The sequence below is a fragment of the Peromyscus leucopus genome, chromosome 16_21 (genome assembly GCF_004664715.2).
Source record: "Peromyscus leucopus breed LL Stock chromosome 16_21, UCI_PerLeu_2.1, whole genome shotgun sequence".
NCBI classification, from domain to species: Eukaryota; Metazoa; Chordata; class Mammalia; order Rodentia; family Cricetidae; genus Peromyscus; species Peromyscus leucopus.
Window position 1 is genome coordinate 61,031,667 of NC_051084.1, and position 18,148 is coordinate 61,049,814.

The 18,148-nt window shown below is 41.3% G+C and overlaps 3 protein-coding genes across 3 annotated transcripts; all 3 read right to left on the reverse strand.

Annotated features, from left to right (window-relative positions):
• Positions 1 to 2,465: 2,465 nt before the first annotated feature.
• Positions 2,466 to 4,209, reverse strand: LOC114692369 (KH homology domain-containing protein 1-like). Its single transcript, XM_028868101.2, has 3 exons — positions 4,104 to 4,209; positions 2,913 to 3,095; positions 2,466 to 2,592 (listed from the first exon to the last, which is right to left on the reverse strand). Exons 1-3 carry the CDS (start codon positions 4,207 to 4,209, stop codon positions 2,474 to 2,476), a joined length of 408 nt encoding a protein of 135 aa, XP_028723934.1. The 3' UTR covers positions 2,466 to 2,473.
• A 5,404-nt stretch (positions 4,210 to 9,613) lies between these two features.
• Positions 9,614 to 11,371, reverse strand: LOC114692370 (putative KHDC1-like protein). The gene is made up of 3 exons (XM_028868103.1): positions 11,266 to 11,371; positions 10,049 to 10,231; positions 9,614 to 9,732 (listed from the first exon to the last, which is right to left on the reverse strand). The coding sequence occupies exons 1-3, from the start codon at positions 11,369 to 11,371 to the stop codon at positions 9,614 to 9,616; spliced, it is 408 nt and encodes a 135-aa protein (XP_028723936.1).
• A 2,301-nt stretch (positions 11,372 to 13,672) lies between these two features.
• On the reverse strand, positions 13,673 to 15,648 carry LOC114692371 (KH homology domain-containing protein 1-like). The gene is made up of 3 exons (XM_028868104.1): positions 15,543 to 15,648; positions 14,081 to 14,263; positions 13,673 to 13,764 (listed from the first exon to the last, which is right to left on the reverse strand). Exons 1-3 carry the CDS (start codon positions 15,646 to 15,648, stop codon positions 13,673 to 13,675), a joined length of 381 nt encoding a protein of 126 aa, XP_028723937.1.
• Positions 15,649 to 18,148: the final 2,500 nt, after the last annotated feature.

Below are 18,148 nucleotides of genomic sequence, written 5' to 3' on the forward strand. Positions count from 1 at the left end.
ACTCTTTTAATACAGTGAGGTCATCACTAGTCCCAGGAATACGAATTATCTTCTTGGTAATTTTTTTTTTTTTTTTTTTTTTTTTTTGGTGTTTTGAGACAGGGTTTTTCTTGTGTAGCTTTGCACCTTTCCTGGAACTTACTTGGTAGCCCAGGCTGGCCTCGAACTCACAGAGATCCGCCTGCCTCTGCCTCCTGAGTGCTGGGATTAAAGGCGTGCACCACCACCGCCCGGCCTTCTTGGTAATCTTAAAGGTGCTTGAGGAAGTCTCCGGAGTATCAACTAGAAAAGCAGATGAGGTCCAAGTGGTGTTGGTGCACGCCTTTAATCCCAGCACTTGGGAGGCAGAGGTAGGTAGTTATCTGTGAGTTCCAGGGTACCCTGTCCTACAGAGTGAGTTCCAGGGCAGGCTCCAAAGCTACACAGAGAAACCCTGTCTCAAAAAACCAAAAACAAAAAGTGGATGAGGGACAAATATGCAGGAGCACAAAGGTCATTGGTGGGTGCTACCTCTGTTTATTTCTTTTTTGTTTTATCTTGTTTCCTTGGAGACCAGGTCTCTCTACATAGCTCTGGCTGTCCTGGAACTTACTATGTACATCAGGATGGTCTCATTCTCACAGAGATCCACCCATCTCTTCCTCCACAGTGCAGGGATTAAGAACCTGTGGCACCATGACAGCACCCTAACTGCTCTTCTTATAAAAACAGTGTTTGTGGGTTAGTCTAGTCTACATCCCTAGTTCCTATAGAATGGTGGCATTTATTATTTATTTGATAATTTCATAGTTTAGAGCTTAGGGGGTAGAGGAAACCATGCTGAGCTCGTACATACATACATACATACATACATACATACAAATATATATATACATATATTTGTATGTATGTATGTATGTATGTATGTATGCCTGTGAAGACAGCTAATGAAATGGGCCATAATTTGAAAGAGATCAAGGAGGGGTATGTGACTGGGTTGGAATGGATGAAAGGGAAGAGATAAAATGGTTTAATTATATAATACTCCCCAAAATAAGAGAAATAAAGTCAGAAATGGGGGTACATGCCTTTAATCCCAACACTGGGGAGGCAGAGATAGGCAGTCCTGTGAGTTTGAGCCCAGCCTGCAGAAATTTAAGATGCAGACAAGGTATTTCTCCTTCAGTGAAGTTTCACACCAACCATTATCAAGTCAACATTCTTTCTCCAGGCTGCAGTGCAGGTCTCTAAATTCCAGTCTGAATGTTGTGTTATGTCAGCATCTAGGTGCATGGATGTTTGAAGCAACGATGTAAAAATGGCCTGCTTATTATAGTGCAGCTTTTTCTGATGCTTGGTCATCTCTGGCAAGTTACTGATTTCTCAGGGCTCAAGATTTATCAGGCATGATTTATATCAATGGTAACCACCTTGGCCAGGATAATTTCTTTTTTCTCTTTAACTCTCTTTGTTTCTTTGTTTGTTTCATGTCATATAAGACTGGGTCTCCCTAATGTAGGTCTGGCTGTCCTGGAACTCACAGGGTACCTCCTGACTCTGCCTCCCCAGTGCTAGGATTAAAGGTGTGAGTCTCCACCCAGCCCTTCAAGAAATGTTTGTGTTTGATCGAAAAAATTAGTGATGACTAGCTCCTGGGGAGTATGTTGTCATTGTTCACACCTAATTTTAATTTTTTGTTTTATAATTAAGTGTTTGTTTGTTTGTTTGTTTTATTGACTTAATTTTTGTTTTTTGAGAAAGAATTGCTCTGTGTAGCTTAGTGCCATTGCTGGATCTTGCACTGTAGACCAGGCTGGCCTCAAAGTCACAAAGATCTGCCTACCTCTGCTTCCTGAGGCCTGGGATTAAATGTGAGCAGGACCACCCACTGCCACGCTGTTTTTATTTATTTATTTATTTATCTATTTATTTATTTATTTATTTTTTATTATTTTATAATTAAACTCATAATAATAAATACATTCGTGGTATTCATGGATTACATTCACAGTATTCATGCAATCATTATATTTATGATAGTCATGAATTACATTAATTTATTGATTTAATACATTTATGATATTATTTCTTGATTCTATTCTCCATTTGTGGGGCTTTTCCCTCACACAAAACAGACATTCTCTACTTAGGAAATCATTGCTCTTTATTTCTTTCTTCTACATATTGAGATAATGTCTAATTTTTCTGTCTCCATGATTTGTATATTCTATATATGTTACCTTAAACAATTCAATAGTGTTTGTCCTTTTTTTTTGAGGGTAAAAAAGGTTTTATGTACAATAGCAGGAGAAATAATACAGATAGCATGAACATCAAAACATGTTATACTTGAAAAGTCCAGGATGATTTTCAACAGTACATTATTTTCTCGGTAGAATGTAGTAAATATGAGCCTGGCAGTGGTGAACACCTTTAATCCCGGTACTCGGGAGACAAAGCCAGGTGTATCTCTGTGAGGTCGAGGCCAGCCAGGTCAGAACCCAAAAACGATATCAAGAATCAGGCCAAATATGTATGCGGGCATGCAGAAAGAGTCATCCAAGTCAGCTTTGGTCAGGGGTTGGTTCTGGACGCGATGCAACATCTTTTCACCTAGGGAGAGAAAGTGGAACACTGGTAAAGTGAAGCTCAGGACTGGGATCCAAGACTCCCTTGAGGACATGATAGGGGAAGAATTCAGACAAGCCCAGGCCCACCCACCCAGGTCATCTATTCATACCTCCCCAGGATCTTAGAGACCTCAGGAAATTAAAATGGCTGTAACCTAAAACTGTTTCCCTTAGAATGGACTTGGAGGAGCATCTGGATTCCCACAGTCCTGAGAGACTCAATCAGAATCTATGGTGCCATACAACTATTATCTGTCAGACAGTCAACCCTCAAGGGCATATCTGTCAAACAAAGTCACCTACCTCGGGCCTGGTGGTAAGCTTGCTGGCTCCCCACACTCCAAATCATATCCATCAACCACCGCTTTGCTCTGAGAGGTCCAACCACAGTGACTCGAGTCTGGCCTGAGGCTGTAAACCACCTCTCCAGTTGAATGAGGGTGTTGCTGTGTAGCTCGATGCTTCTGAGGTATAAGTCTTCATGGCCTGAACACACAAGATACAACAAAAGGATTTATAAGCCACTAGCACTATGTGAGGAGGCTGGAATTGGGTGGCAGTTACCTCCAAGATTAAAACCTGTTCTGAGTGAAGCTGTAAATAAAGACATTGCATGGTGAAGAAGAGATACATGAACAGGTGTGGCTGTCATGGTGGTGCACTCCTTTAATGCTGGCACTCAGAGCACATAGACAGACACATCCTTGTGAGTTCAAGGGCGGCCTGGATTATAAAGCTGGTTCCAGGCCACACAGGGCTATATAGAGGGACACTATCTCAAAAATCAAAAGCAAAAATCCAGCAAAATGTTTAAGAACTGGGCAAGGTACACACTCCACCCTGCAGGAGAGCCCCTTGAGACAGAAGAAATAAGCAAGTTCTGGAAGTCCCTCAAAATTGATCAGACCTTAAGCAGACTAGGAGGTGATCAAACACACCTTTAGTCCCGGCACTCTGGAGGCAGAGGCAGGGGGATATCTTGATCTACAGAGCAGATTCCAGGACAGCCAAGGCTACACACAGACACTCTACTCAAAATGGCAAAACAAAAAGGGTAGGTAAGCAGTAAAGACTGTCAGAAGTCAGGCTGAGGCAGACAGAGCTGGGGAGAAACACAGTCCAACAAGTCTGAAAGAAGCAGAGACCATCTGAGCCCCTGGGAGAGATCACACAATGGCATGTTGAGTTGCTTGTGAGCTGTCACCCATGCTGGGTGGGCTTTAGTGACACAGCTGTCTTGGAGTCATTTCTGCCTCTGTGGCTAACCCCTCACTACTACCCCTAAGAAGCCCCAATAATTCTCATTGGTTCACCAAGTTCTACTGATGGCTTCCTTTACTGTTATGGGTTCCCTCTCAGGGCTGGGTACATACTTGCCCACATCTCCCCAGGAATGGTGTCACACAACAACTAGGAATCTGGGACAGACTGCATAAAAGGAGAAGATTGGAAAACCATGAGGGAGGGGAAGAGGACATAGGAAAGGCCACCTACCAAATATGTGCTCTCCCTGGGCTTCATCTATGAATGTCACAAGTGGGACATCAAAGTTTTCAGGCAATGTCCACCAGGCATTCTCGTTGAAATCATCTATATCCATCAAAAGATCCATTTCTCCCACTTCAGAATAAGGCAACTCCAAGCAGATGTCTGTCCAATGTAGTTGTGAAGAAGGGCCCAGGCTCTGGCTTATATACTCCCTCCTAAAACCCAGCCCTTGACCCACCTTAGGGTAAAGGATTCATCCCTAAATTTCCCCTATTAATCCAGCCAATCAGCACTTGGCTTACTCTTTTAATACAGTGAGGTCATCACTAGTCCCAGGAATACGAATTATCTTCTTGATAATTTTTTTTTCTTTTTTTTTTTTTTTTGGTTTTTCGAGACAGGGTTTTTCTTTTGTAGCTTTGCACCTTTCCTGTAACATACTTGGTAGCCCAGGCTGGCCTCGAACTCACAGAGATCCGCCTGCCTCTGCCTCCTGAACGCTGGGATTAAAGGCGTGCACCACCACCGCCCGGCCTTCTTGGTAATCTTAAAGGTGCTTGAGGAAGTCTCCGGAGTATCAACTAGAAAAGCAGATGAGGTCCAAGTGGTGTTGGTGCACGCCTTTAATCCCAGCACTTGGGAGGCAGAGGTAGGTAGTTATCTGTGAGTTCCAGGGCACCCTGTCCTACAGAGTGAGTTCCAGGGCAGGCTCCAAAGCTACACAGAGAAACCCTGTCTCAAAAAACCAAAAACAAAAAGTGGATGAGGGACAAATATGCAGGAGCACGAAGGTCATTGGTGGGTGCTACCTCTGTTTATTTCTTTTTTGTTTTATCTTGTTTCCTTGGAGACCAGGTCTCTCTACATAGCTCTGGCTGTCCTGGGACTTACTATGTACATCAGGTTGGTCTCATTCTCACAGAGATCCACCCATCTCTTCCTCCACAATGCAGGGATTAAGGACCTGTGGCACCATGACAGCACCCTAACTGCTCTTCTTATAAAAACAGTGTTTGTGGGTTAGTCTAGTCTACATCCCTAGTTCCTATAGAATGGTGGCATTTATTATTTATTTGATAATTTCATAGTTTAGTGCTTAGGGGGTAGAGGAAAACATGCTGAGCTGGTACATACATACATACATACATACATACAAATATATATATATATATATATATATATATATATATATATATATATATATGCCTGTGAAGACAGCTAATGAAATGGGCCATAATTTGAAAGAGATCAAGGAGGGGTATGTGACTGGGTTTGAATGGAAGAAAGGGAAGAGATAAAATGGTGTAATTATATAATACTCCCCAAAATAGGAGAAATAAAGTCAGAAATGGGGGTACATGCCTTTAATCCCAACACTGGGGAGGCAGAGATAGGCAGTCCTGTGAGTTTGAGCCCAGCCTGCAGAAATTTAAGATGCAGACAAGGTATTTCTCCTTCAGTGAAGTTTCACACCAACCATTATCAAGTCAACATTCTTTCTCCTGGCTACAGTGCAGGTCTCTAAATTCAGGTCTGAATGTTGTGTTATGTCAGCATCTAGGTGCATGGATGTGTGAAGCAACGATGTAAAAATGGCCTGCTTATTATAGTGCAGCTTTTTCTGATGCTTGGTCATCTCTGGCAAGTTACTGATTTCTCAGGGCTCAAGATTTATCAGGCATGATTTATATCAATGGTAACCACCTTGGCCAGGATAATTTCTTTTTTTCTCTTTAACTCTCTTTGTTTCTTTGTTTGTTTCATGTCATATAAGACTAATGTAGGTCTGGCTGTCCTGGAACTCACAGGGTACCTCCTGACTCTGCCTCCCCAGTGCTAGGATTAAAGGTGTGAGTCTCCACCCAGCCCTTCAAGAAATGTTTGTGTTTGATCGAAAAAATTAGTGATGACTAGCTCCTGGGGAGTATGTTGTCATTGTTCACACCTAATTTTAATTTTTTGTTTTATAATTAAGTGTTTGTTTGTTTGTTTGTTTTATTGACTTAATTTTTGGTTTTTGAGAAAGAATTGCTCTGTGTAGCTTAGTGCCATTGCTGGATCTTGCACTGTAGACCATTCTGGACTCAAAGTCACAAAGATCTGCCTGCCTCTGCTTCCTAAGGCCTGGGATGAAATGTGAGCAGGACCACCCACTGCCACGCTGTATTTATTTATTTATTTATTCATGTATTTATTTTTTATTAATTTATAATTACACTCATGATAATAATTACATTCGTGGTATTCATGGATTACATTCACAGTATTCAATCAATCATTATATTTACGATAGTCATGAATTACATTAATTTATTGATTTAATACATTCATGATATCATTTCTTGATTCTATTCTCCATTTGTGGGAGTTTTCCCTCACACAAAACAGACATTCTGTACTTAGGAAATCATTGCTCTTTATTTCTTTCTTCTACATCTTGAGTAACATCTAATTTTTCTGTCTCCATGATTTGTTTATTCTATATATGTTACCTTAAACAATTCAATAGTGTTTGTCCTTTTTTTTTGAAGGTAAAAAAGATTTTATGTACAACAGCAGGAGAAATAATACAGATAGCGTTATATAGGTTATATAGAAATATATATGTATATACATATATATATATATATATATATATGTCTGTAAAGACAGCTAATGAAAAAAGGCCATGAGTTTGAAGATCAAGGAGGGGGTATGTGAGATTGTAGGGAGGGAAGAAAGTGAAGCGGTAAAATGGCGTAATTATATTATACTCCCCAAAATAAGAGAAATAAAGTCAGAAAAGGGGTGCATTCCTTTTTTGGGGGTGGAGAAACTTGCTATTATATCCCCATTTTATTTATTTATTTTTTTAATGCTGAATGCAGTTTATTGAAGGAGGGAGGAGGTCTTGAATACAGGCTTACAGCACAATGGGAGAACCCTGAGTGAAGAAGTTCGCTACTGATGTTTTATAATCTTGCATCTAACCTGTTAACACCCAATATACAGGATACACAGACAAGGAACTTCCCTTAAGCATTCAGGAGGGTGAAACCGGGGAGGGAATTGGCATAGGGAGGATATCAAGGTTAAGGTCAGCAAGCAAGGCAACAGTTACCCAAAAGGGGGGCCAGGGCACTACAGGTCCCCCTTTTACTAATAATGCGCTTCTGATTTAGGTTGCATGGGACGTCAGCAGGTCACCTTACCAGTCATGGAGATGCCTGCTCAGGCTACATAGGCACTTTGTCTTAGGTTGGTGGGCGCCCCCCAGGCATTGCTGATCTCTGAATACTCATTATCATACAGACTCAATCATGTATGAGCTGCAGAGTTAACTGCTGCCAAAGATCTCAAAGTGGCACTGGGCTTGCAATCTGTGTGTTCGACACAGAAAAGACCAACAGTAGTCCTAACCCATCCATAGCCAGTAGGCTAAAAGCAACTGAGCCATTCCCTTCCTAAATGAGCCTTACTGCAAATTGGAGTCCTTGGAAGATGGTATCCCAAAGGCAAATGGAACTTGAGTTTATAAATTTATAATTTTAAAAGCCAATTGAAATGTATATAACTATTGAATTAAATTTATCATGTCCAATAAAATGAAAGATTAATTAACTGTGGTAGCTACTTTTGTTGCCAGGGTCTCCACTGTGCTATCTGTAGTAAGCAATTATGAAATGGTAATCCCAGAAACAGTAGCAATGATGTCCACCTCTGCTATAATAGTAACAACAACAGCAGCAATGTCAAATTCTCTTCTGGAGTGTGTTGGCATCCACTGACATACATACAACTCCAGGAACACGAACCACCAAGGTCTATTTTTCTTGATCCCAGCATGACTTAATCAGGCAGCTCTGCAAAAGAACAACTAAGAACTATAAAGAAAAAACAGTCAGCTCACAAGGAGCATAACTAATGGTCTTATAATGGCTACATTTAGGCTGATTTTTTTTTTTTTTTTTGGTTTTTCGAGACAGGGTTTCTCTGTGTAGCTTTGCACTTTTCCTGGAGCTTAATTGGTAGCCCAGGCTGGCCTCAAACTCACAGAGTTCTGCCTGGCTCTGCCTCCCAAGTGCTGGGATTAAAGGCATGGGCCACCACCACCCGGCTGGGTGCATGTCTTTAATCCTAACACTGGGAAGGCAGAGACAGGCAGAACTCTGAGTTTGAGCCCAGCCTTGAGAGTTTCAAGATGCAGAAGATGTATGTTTCCTTCAGTGAAATTTCACTCCAACCATTAGCAAATCAACATTCTTCCTCCAGGCTGCAATGCAGGTTTCTAAATTCCAGTCTAAATGTTGTGTGCTGTCAGCCTTAGGTGCATGGATGTTTGAAGCAACATTGTAAAGATGGCCTGCTTATTATACTGCAGCTTTTTCTGATGCTTGTCATCTCTGGCAAGTTACTGGTTTCTCAGGGCTCAAGAATTATCAGGCATTATTTATAGCAATGGTAACCACCTTGACCAGGTTAATTTCTTTTTTTCTCTTTAACTCTCTTTGTTGGTTGGTTGGTTGGTTGGTTGGTTGGTTGGTTGGTTGGTAGGTTGGCTGGCTGGTTTCATTTCATTTAAGACAGGGTCTCTCTAATGTAGGTCTGGCTGTCCTGGAACTCACAGGGTACCTCCTGACTCTGCCTCTCCAGTGATAGGATTAAAGGAGTGGTCTCCACCCAGCCCTTCAAGAAATGTTTGTGTTTGATAGAAAAAAATTAGTGACGACAAGCTCTTGGGGAATTTGTTGTCGTTGGACACATCTAATTTATATTTTCTTTTTATTATTAAGTGTTGTTTGTTTGTTTTATTTACTTAATTTTTGGTTTTTGAGACAGGATTGCTCTGTGTAGCTCAGTGCCTTTCCTGTAGACGAGGCTGGCCTCCAACTCACAAAGATCTGCCTGCCTCTCCCCCCCTCCCCCAGGGCTGGGATTAAATGTGTGCAGCACCACCCACCGCCGGGCTAAGATTTTATTTATTTATTTGATTGTTTATTTTTAATTACACTCAGAATATTAATTATATTCGTGGAATTCACGGATTACATTCACAGTATTCATTCAATAATTATATTTATGATATTCATGAAGTACATTAATTTTATTGATTTATTACATTCATGATATTATTTCTTGATACTACTCTCCATTTGTGGGACTTTTCCATCACATAAAACAGACATTCTGTACTTACGAAATCATTGCTCTTCATTTCTTTTTTCTACATCTTGAGATAATGTCTCATTTTTCTGTCACTATGATTTGTATATTCTATATATGTCATGTAATACAATTCTATAGTATTTGTCCTTTTTTGAAGGTAAAAAGATTTTATGTACAATGGCAGGAGAAATAATACAGATAGCATGAACATAAAAACAGGTTATGCTTCAAAAGTCCAGGATTATTTTCAACAGTACAGTATTTTCTCTGTAGAATATAGTCAATATGAGCCTGGAGGTGGTGAACACCTTTAATCCCCGAACTCGGGAGGCAAAGCCAGGTGTATCTCGGTGAGGTCGAGGCCAGCCAGGTCAGAACCCAAAAACGATATGAAGAATCAGGCCAAATATGTATGCGGGCATGCTGTAAGAGTCATCCAAGTCAGCTTTGGTCAGGGGTTGGTTCTGGACGCGATGCAACATCTTTTCACCTAAAAAGAGAAAGTGGAACACTGGTAAAGTGAAGCTCAGGACTAGGATCCAAGACTCCCTTGGGGACATGATAGGGGAAGACTTCAGACAAGCCCAGACCCACCCACCCAGGTCATCTATTCATACCTCCCCAGGATCTTAGAGACCTCAGGAAATGAAAATGGCTGTAACCTAAAACTGTTTCCCTTAGAATGGACTTGGAGGAGCATCTGGATTCCCACAGTCCTGAGAGACTCAATCAGAATCTATGGTGCCATACAACTATTATCTGTCAGGCAAGCAACACTCAGGCGCATATCTGTCAAAGTCACCTACCTCGGGCCTGGTGGTAAGCTTGCTGGCTCCCCACACTCTGAATCATATCCATCAACCACCGCTTTGCTCTGATTGGTCCAACCACAGTGACTCGAGTCTGGCCTGAGGCTGTAAACCACCTCTCCAGTTGAATGAGGGTGTTGCTGTGTAGCTCGATGCTTCTGAGGTATAAGTCTTCATGGCCTGAACACACAAGATACAACAAAAGGATTTATAAGGCAATAGCATTGGGTGTATGTGATGAGGCTGGTATTGGGTGGCAGTTACCTCCAAGATTAAAACCTGTTCTGAGAGAAGCTGTAGAGACAGTGGATGTTGAAGAAGAGATAGAAGAACAGGGTATGGCGGTCATGGTGGTGGACTCATTTATTGCTGGCACTCAGAGCAGAGAAACAGACACATCCTTGTGAGGTCAGCCTGGATTATAAAGCTAGTTCAGGCCACACAGGGCTCTATAGAGAGGGGCACTATCTCAAAAAACAAAAGCAAAACATCAAACAAAACGTTTAAGAAACGGGGCAGGAACACACTCCATCCTGCAGGAAAGACCCTGAAGACAGAAGAAATAAGCAAGTTCTGGAAGTCCCTCAAAATTGATCAGCTTCAGGAGGATCTGACCTCACCAAGTGTACTCTAGGAAACCGGCAGTGGGTGATCAAACACACCTTTAATCCCGGCACTCAGGAAGCAGAGGCAGGGGTATATCTGGATCTACAGAGCAGATTCCAGGCAAGGCTACACACAGAAACTCTGCCTCAAAATGGCAAAACAAAAAGGGTAGGTAAGCAGTAAAGACTGTCAGAAGTCAGGCTGAGGCAGACAGAGCTGAGGAGAAACACAGTCCTACAAGTCTGAAAGAATCAGAGACCATCTGAGCCCCTGGGAAAGATCACACAATGGCATGTTGAGTTGCCTGTGAGCTGTCACCCATGCTGGGTGGGCTTTAGTGACATAGCTGTCTTGGAGTCATTTCTGCCTCTGTGGGTAACCCCTCACTACTACCCCTAAGGAGCCCCAATAATTCTCATTTGTTCACCAAGTTCTACTGATGGCTTCCTTTGCTGTTATTGGTTCCTTGTCAGGGCTGAGTACATTCTTGCCCACATCTCCCCAGGAATGGTGTCACACAACAACTAGGAATCTCCGACAGATTGCATAAATGGAGAAGATTGGAAAACCATGAAAGGGGGGAAGAGGACATAGGAAAGGCCACCTACCAAATATGTGCTCTTCCTGGGCTTCATCTATGAATGTCACAAGTGGGTCATCAAAGTTTTCAGGCAATGTCCACCAGGCATTCTCGTTGAAACCATCCATTTCCATCTCAAGAGCTCTTCCTGTTCAGAATAAGGCAGCTCCAAGCAGATGACTGTCCAATGTGGTTGTGAAGAAGAGCCCAGATTCTGACTTATATAGTCACTCCTAAAAGCCCAGCCCTTGACACACCTTAGGGTAAAGGATTCATCCCTAAGATTCTCCTATTAATCCAACCAATCAGCTGTTGGCTTAGTCTTTTACTACAGTGAGGTCATCATTAGTGCCCAGGAATACTAATTTTCTTCTAGGTAATCTTAAAGGTGCTTGAGGAAGTCTCCAGAGTATCAACTAGAAAAGTAGATGAGGTGCAGGTGGTGCTGGTGCACACCTTTAATCCCAGCACTTGGAGGCAGAGGCAGGTGGATCTCTGTGAGTTCCAGGCCATCCTAGGCTACAGAGTTTTTCCAGGACAGGCGCCAAAGCTACACATAGAAACACTGTCTCAAAAATCCAAAAAGAAAAAGTGGATGACGGACAAATGTGCAGGAGCAAGAAAGTCCTTTGTGGATGCTATATCTGTTTGTTTCTTTTTTGTTTTATCTTGTTTCCTTTGAGACCAGGTCTCTCTCCACATAGGTCTGGCTGTCCTGGAACTTACTATGTATATCAGGCTGGTCTCATTCTCACAGAGATCCACCCATGTCTTCCTCCACAGTGCAGGGATTAAGGACCTGAGCCACCAAGCCAGCGCCCTTACTGCCCTTCTTACACAATCACTGTTTGTGGGTAAGTCGAGTCTACATCCCTAGTTCCTAGAGGGTGGTGGCATTTATTATTTATTTGATAATTTTATAGTTTACAGGTTAAAAGGGAAGGGAAAATCATGCTGAGCTAATTTCATATATATATATATATAGATAGATAGATATAGATATAGATATAGATATAGATATATTGATATATTTCTATCTATCTATCTATCTATCTATCTATCTATATATATATATATATATATGCCTGTGAAGACAGGTAATGAAAAACAGCCATGAATTTGTAAGATATCAAGGAGGGGTATGTGAGAGGGTTGGAATGGAAGAAAGGGATGGGGTAACATGGTGTAATTATATAATTCTCCCCATAGTAAGAGAAATAAAGTCAGAAAAGGGGGTTCATGCCTGTAAGTCTAACACTGGGGAGGCAGATATAGGCAGTCCTGTGAGTTGGAGCCCAGCCTGGAGAGTTTCAAGATGCAGACAAGGTATTTCTCCTTCAGTGGATTTTCACACCAACCATTTTCAAGTCAACATTCTTTGTCCAGGCTGCAGTGCAGGTCTCTAAATTCCAGTCTGAATGTTGTGTGCTGTCAGCATTCAGGTGCATGGATGTTTGAACAACATTGTAAAGATGGCCTGCTTATTATAGTGCAGCTTTTTCTGATGCTTGATCGTCTCTGGCAAGTTACTGATTTCTCAGGTTTCAAGATTTATCAGGCATGATTTATAGGAATGGTAACCACCTTGGCCAGGACAATTTCTTTCTTTCTTTTTTTTTTGTCTTTAACTCTCTTTGTTTGTTTTATTTTGTTTGTTTGTTTCATTTCATTTTAGACAAGATCTCTCTCATGTAGGCCTGGCTGTCCTGGATGTCACAGGGTTCCTCTGACTCTGTCTCCTGAGTCCTTGGATTTAAGGTGTGTATCTCCATCCAGTTTTTAAAAAATGTTTGTGTTTGGTAGAAAAAACATAACTACAAGCTCTTGTGGAAATTGTTGTCATTGTTCACATCTAATTTATTCATTTATTAATTTTTAATTACAGTCATGATATTAATTATATCTGTGGTATTCATTGATTGCATATTCAGTTTTCATTTAATAATTATATTTATTATATTCATTATTTACATTAATTGAATTGATTTATTACATTCATAATATTATGTCCTGATTCTAAGGACCATTTGTGGGACTCTTCCATCACACAAAACAGACATTCTGTACTTAGGAAATCATTGCTCTTTGTTTCTTTCTTCTACATCTTGAGATAATGTCTAATTTTTCTGTCTTTATGATTTGTATATTCTATATATGTCATGTAATACAATTCTATAGTATTTGTCCTTTTTTTGAAGGTAAAAAGATTTTATGTACAATGGCAGGAGAAATAATACACAGATAGCTTGAACATAAAAACAGGTTATACTTCAAAAGTCCATGGTTATTTTCAACAGTACAGTATTTTCTCTGTGGAATATAGTAAATATGAGCCTGGAGGTAGTGGCAAACACCTTTCATGCCAGTACTCCTGAGGCAAAACCAAGGGTATCTCTGTGAAGTCCAGGCCAGCCAGTTCAGAACCCAGAAACTTATCACAAATCAGGCCATATAAGTGTGCTGAAAGCAGCATCCAAGTCAGAGTTGGTCAAGGGTTGGCTCCGGACAAGATGCAACATCAATTCACCTGAGGAGAGAATGTGGAACAATGGTAAAGTGAGGCTCAGGACTAGGAACCAAGATTTCCTTGGGGACATGATTGGGGAAGAATTCAGACAAGCCCAGGCCCACCCACCCAGGTCATCTATTCATACCACCCCAGGATCTTAGAGACCTCAGGAAATGAAAATGAATGTAACCTAAAACTCTTTCCCTTAGAATGGACTGGGAGGAGCATCTGTATTCCCACAGTTCCGGGAGGCTCAATCAGAATTTATGGTGCCATACAAATATTATTTGTCAGGCAAGCAACCCTCAAGGGCATATCTGTCAAAGTCACCTACCTCTAGCCTGGAAGTAAGCTTGGTGGCTCCCCACACTCCGAATCATATCCAGCAACCACTGCTTTGCTCTGAGTGGTCCAACCACAGTGACTCGAGTCTGGCCTGAGGTTGAAAACCACTTCTCCAGTTGAATAAGGGTGTTGCTGTGTAGCTCGATGCTTCTGAGGTATAAGTCTTCATGGCCTGAACACACAAGATACAACAAAAGGATTTATAAGAGGATTTACAAGCCACTAGCACTGGGTGTATGTGAGGAGGCAGGTATTGGGTGGCAGTTACCTCCAAGATTAAAACCTGTTCTGAGTGAAGCTGTAAAGACAGTGGATGTTGAAGAAGAGATAGAAGAACAGGTTGTGGCAGTCATTGTGATGCATTCCTTTAATGCTGGCACTCAGAGAAAAACAGACACATCCTTGTGAGGTCAAGGCCAGCCTGTTTTATACAGCTAGTACAGGACACACAGTGCTATATAGAGGGGCACTGTAGCAGGAATCTTAAATGTTCTTATTAATAAAATCAAACCTGAGGCGAGTTATTGGGATCCATGCTGGTAGATCAGCGAGACAGAACAAGCCACAGTTATCTCACCTCGCAGGATCCTCAGCTGGTCTTGTCTCCTCAGACTGGAGTCCTCTGAGTCCTCATCCAGAATGGGTCTCAGCTGAATTACTGCTCAAAAGCCTGAATGCTTAACCAGCCAAAATCATCTAGTTTCTGGCCCTAACGCCTTATATATCTTTTTGCTTTCTACCACCACTCCCTGGGATTAAAGGCTGGCTTTCTGGGATTAAAGGCGTGTGTCACCATGCTTGGCTGTTTCCAATGTGGCCTTGAACTCACAGAGATCCAGAGGGATTTCTATCTCTGGAATGCTAGGATTAAAGGTGTGAGTGCCACCATTTTCTAGCCTTTGTATCTAGTGGCTGTCTGTTCTCTGACCCCCAGATAAATTTATTAGAGTACACAATATTTTGGTGAACACAATACCACCACAGGGCACTATCACAAAAAAAAAAACAAAAGCAAAGAGCAAACAAAATGTTTAAGAATCAGGGCAGTTACATACTCCATCCTGCAGGGAAGCCCCTTAAGACAGAAGAAATAAGCAAGTTCTGTTAGTCCCTCAATATTGTTCTGTGTGCTCCAGGTTCCCAGCTTCTGTGAGCTGTCATCCATTTTGGGTGGGCTTTAGTGGCACAGCTGTCTTTGAGTTATTTCTGCTTCTATTGGTAACCCCTCACTCCTACCCCTAAGGAACCCCAATGAATCTCATTGGTTCACCAAGTTCTACTGATGGCTTCTGTTGCTGTTATGGGTTCCCTCTCTGGGGTGAGTACATACTTGCCCACATCTCCCCAGGAATGGTGTTGCATAACAACTGGGAATCTGGGACAGACTACATAAAAGGAGAAGATTGGAAAACCATGAAAGAGGGGAAGAGGACATAGGAAAGGCCACCTACCAAATATGTGCTCTTCCTGGGCTTCATCTATGAATGTCACAAATGGGACATCAAAGTTTTCAGGCAATGTCCACCAGGCATTCTCGCTGGAACCATCCATTTCCATCACAAGAGCTCTCCTGTTCAGAATAAGGCAACTCCAAGCAGATGACTGTCCAATGTAGTTGTGAAGAAGGGCCCAGGCTCTGGCTTATATACTCCCTCCTAAAGCCCAGCCCTTGACCCACCTTAGGGTAAAGGATTCATCCCTAAGTTTCTCCTATTAATCCAACCAATCAGATGTTGGCTTACTCTTTTCCTACAATGAGGTCATCTTTAGTGCCCTGGAATTCTAATTTTCTTCTAGGTAATCTTAAATGTGCTTCCGGAAGTCTCCTGAGCATCAACTAGAAAAGTGGAGAATGTCTTGGTGGTGTTGGTACATGCCTTTAATCCCAGCACTTGGGAAGCAGAGGCAGATGGATCTCTGTGAGATCGAAGCCAGCCTGGGCTACAGAGTGAGTTCCAGGACAGGCTCCAAAGCTACACAGAGTATCCCTGTCTCAAAAAATAAAAACAAGCAGATGAGGGATGAATGTGCCTGAGCAGGAAGGTCCTCGGTGGGTACTATATCTGTTTGTTTCTCTTTTGTTTTATTTTGGTGTTTTGTTTTTTTTTAAGACTCGGTCTCTCTACATAGCTCTGGCTCTCCTAGAACTTACTCTGTACATGGGGCAGGTCTCAGTCTCACAGAGATCCGCCCATCTTTTCCTCCACAGTTCATGGATTAAAGACTTATATCAACAAGTCAGCACAATTACTGTCCTTCTTATAAGTTTGTGGGTAAGCCTAGTCTACATCACTAGTTCCAATGGTTGGTGGCATTTATTATTTATTTGGTAATTTCAAATTTTATAGCTTAAAGGGTAGAGTAAAATTTGTTTTGGTGGTTAAATAGAAGTATATATGTATATACATATACATACATATATATATATATATATATATATATATATATATATATATATATGTAAAGGCAGCTAATGATAAAAGGCCATGAGTTTGAAGATCAAGGAGGGGGTATGTGAGATTGTTGGGAGGGAAGAAAGAGAAGCGGTAAAATGGCGTAATTATATTATACTCCCCAAAATAAGAGAAATAAAGTCAGAAAAGGGGGTGCATTCCTTTTTGGGGGGTGGAGAAACTTGCTATTATATCCCCATTTTATTTATTTATTTTTTTAATGCTGAATGCAGTTTATTGAAGGAGGGAGGAGGTCTTGAATACAGGCTTACAGCACAATGGGAGAACCCTGAGTGCAGAAGTTCGCTACTGATGTTTTACAATCTTGCATCTAACCTGTTAACACCCAATATACAGGATACACAGACAAGGAACTTCCCTTAAGCATTCAGGAGGGTGAAACCGGGGAGGGAATTGGCATAGGGAGGATATCAAGGTTAAGGTCAGCAAGCAAGGCAACAGTTACCCAAAAGGGGGGGCTAGGGACCAACAGTTCCCCCTTTTACTAATAATGAGCTTCTGATTTAGGTTGCATGGGACGTCAGCAGGTCACCTTACCAGTCATGGAGATGCCTGCTCAGGCTACATAGGCACTTTGTCTTAGGTTGTTGAGCGCCCCCCAGGCATTACTGATCTCTGAATACTCATTATCATACAGACTCAATCATGTATGAGCTGCAGAGTTAACTGCTGCCAAAGATCTCAAAGTGGCACTGGGCTTGCAATCTGTGTGTTCAACACAGAAAAGACCAACAGTAGTCCTAACCCATCCATAGCCAGTAGGCTAAATGCAACTGAGTCATTCCCTTCCTAAATGAGCCTTACTACAAATTGGAGTCCTTGTAAGATGGTATCCCAAAGGCAAATGGAACTTGAGTTTATAAATTTATAATTTTAAAAGCCAATTGAAATGTATATAAATATTGAATTAAATTTATCATGCCCAATAAAATGAAAAATTAATTAACTGTGGTAACTACTTTTGTTGCCAGGGTCTCCCCTGTGCTAACTGTTAGTGATTTCTCAGTGCTCAGAATTATCAGGCATTTTTTATAGCAAACGTAACCCCCTTGGCCAGGATCATTTCTTTTTCTTTCTCTTTAACTTTGTTTGTTTGTTTGTTTATTTGTTTGTTTGTTTGTTTCATTTCATTTAAGACAGGGTCTCTCTAATGAAAGTCTGGGTGTCCTGGAACTCACAGGGATTCTCCTGACTCTGCCTCCCCAGTGCTAGGATTAAAGCTGTGCTTCTCCACCCAGCCTTTCAAAATATGTCTCTGTTTGGTAGAAAAAAAAAATAGTAACTACAAGCTCTTGGGGAATTTGTTGTCATTGTTCACATCTAATTTTTCTTTTTCTTTTTTTCTTAGGTTTTTATTTATTTATTTATTTGTTTTATTTGTTGTTTGTTTGTTTGTTTGTTTACTTATTGGTTTTTGGAGACAGGGTTTTTGTGTATAGCTTTGTATCTTTTCTGGACCTTGCACTGTGACCAGGCTACCCTCAAACTCACAAAGATCTGACTGCCTCTGCCTCCAGATTTTGGGATTAAATGTGGGCCACTACCGCCGGACTAAGTTTTTATTTATTTTTTATTTATTTTTA

What these genes read in the sequence shown, in the direction of transcription:
- LOC114692370 (XM_028868103.1), bottom strand. Translation starts at nt 11,371, where the DNA reads ATGGAAATGGATGGTTTCAACGAGAATGCCTGGTGGACATTGCCTGAA. An exon ending in CCAGGAAGAGCACATATTTG is followed by an intron (nt 10,232 to 11,265) that starts GTAGGTGGCCTT and finishes TTGTGTGTTCAG; the next exon opens with GCCATGAAGACTTATACCTC. An exon ending in AGCTTACCACCAGGCCCGAG is followed by an intron (nt 9,733 to 10,048) that starts GTAGGTGACTTT and finishes TTCTCTTTTTAG; the next exon opens with GTGAAAAGATGTTGCATCGC.
- LOC114692371 (XM_028868104.1), bottom strand. Translation starts at nt 15,648, where the DNA reads ATGGAAATGGATGGTTCCAGCGAGAATGCCTGGTGGACATTGCCTGAA. An exon ending in CCAGGAAGAGCACATATTTG is followed by an intron (nt 14,264 to 15,542) that starts GTAGGTGGCCTT and finishes TTGTGTGTTCAG; the next exon opens with GCCATGAAGACTTATACCTC. An exon ending in AGCTTACTTCCAGGCTAGAG is followed by an intron (nt 13,765 to 14,080) that starts GTAGGTGACTTT and finishes TTCTCTCCTCAG; the next exon opens with GTGAATTGATGTTGCATCTT.
- LOC114692369 (XM_028868101.2), bottom strand. Translation starts at nt 4,209, where the DNA reads ATGGATATAGATGATTTCAACGAGAATGCCTGGTGGACATTGCCTGAA. An exon ending in CCAGGGAGAGCACATATTTG is followed by an intron (nt 3,096 to 4,103) that starts GTAGGTGGCCTT and finishes TTGTGTGTTCAG; the next exon opens with GCCATGAAGACTTATACCTC. An exon ending in AGCTTACCACCAGGCCCGAG is followed by an intron (nt 2,593 to 2,912) that starts GTAGGTGACTTT and finishes TTCTCTCCCTAG; the next exon opens with GTGAAAAGATGTTGCATCGC.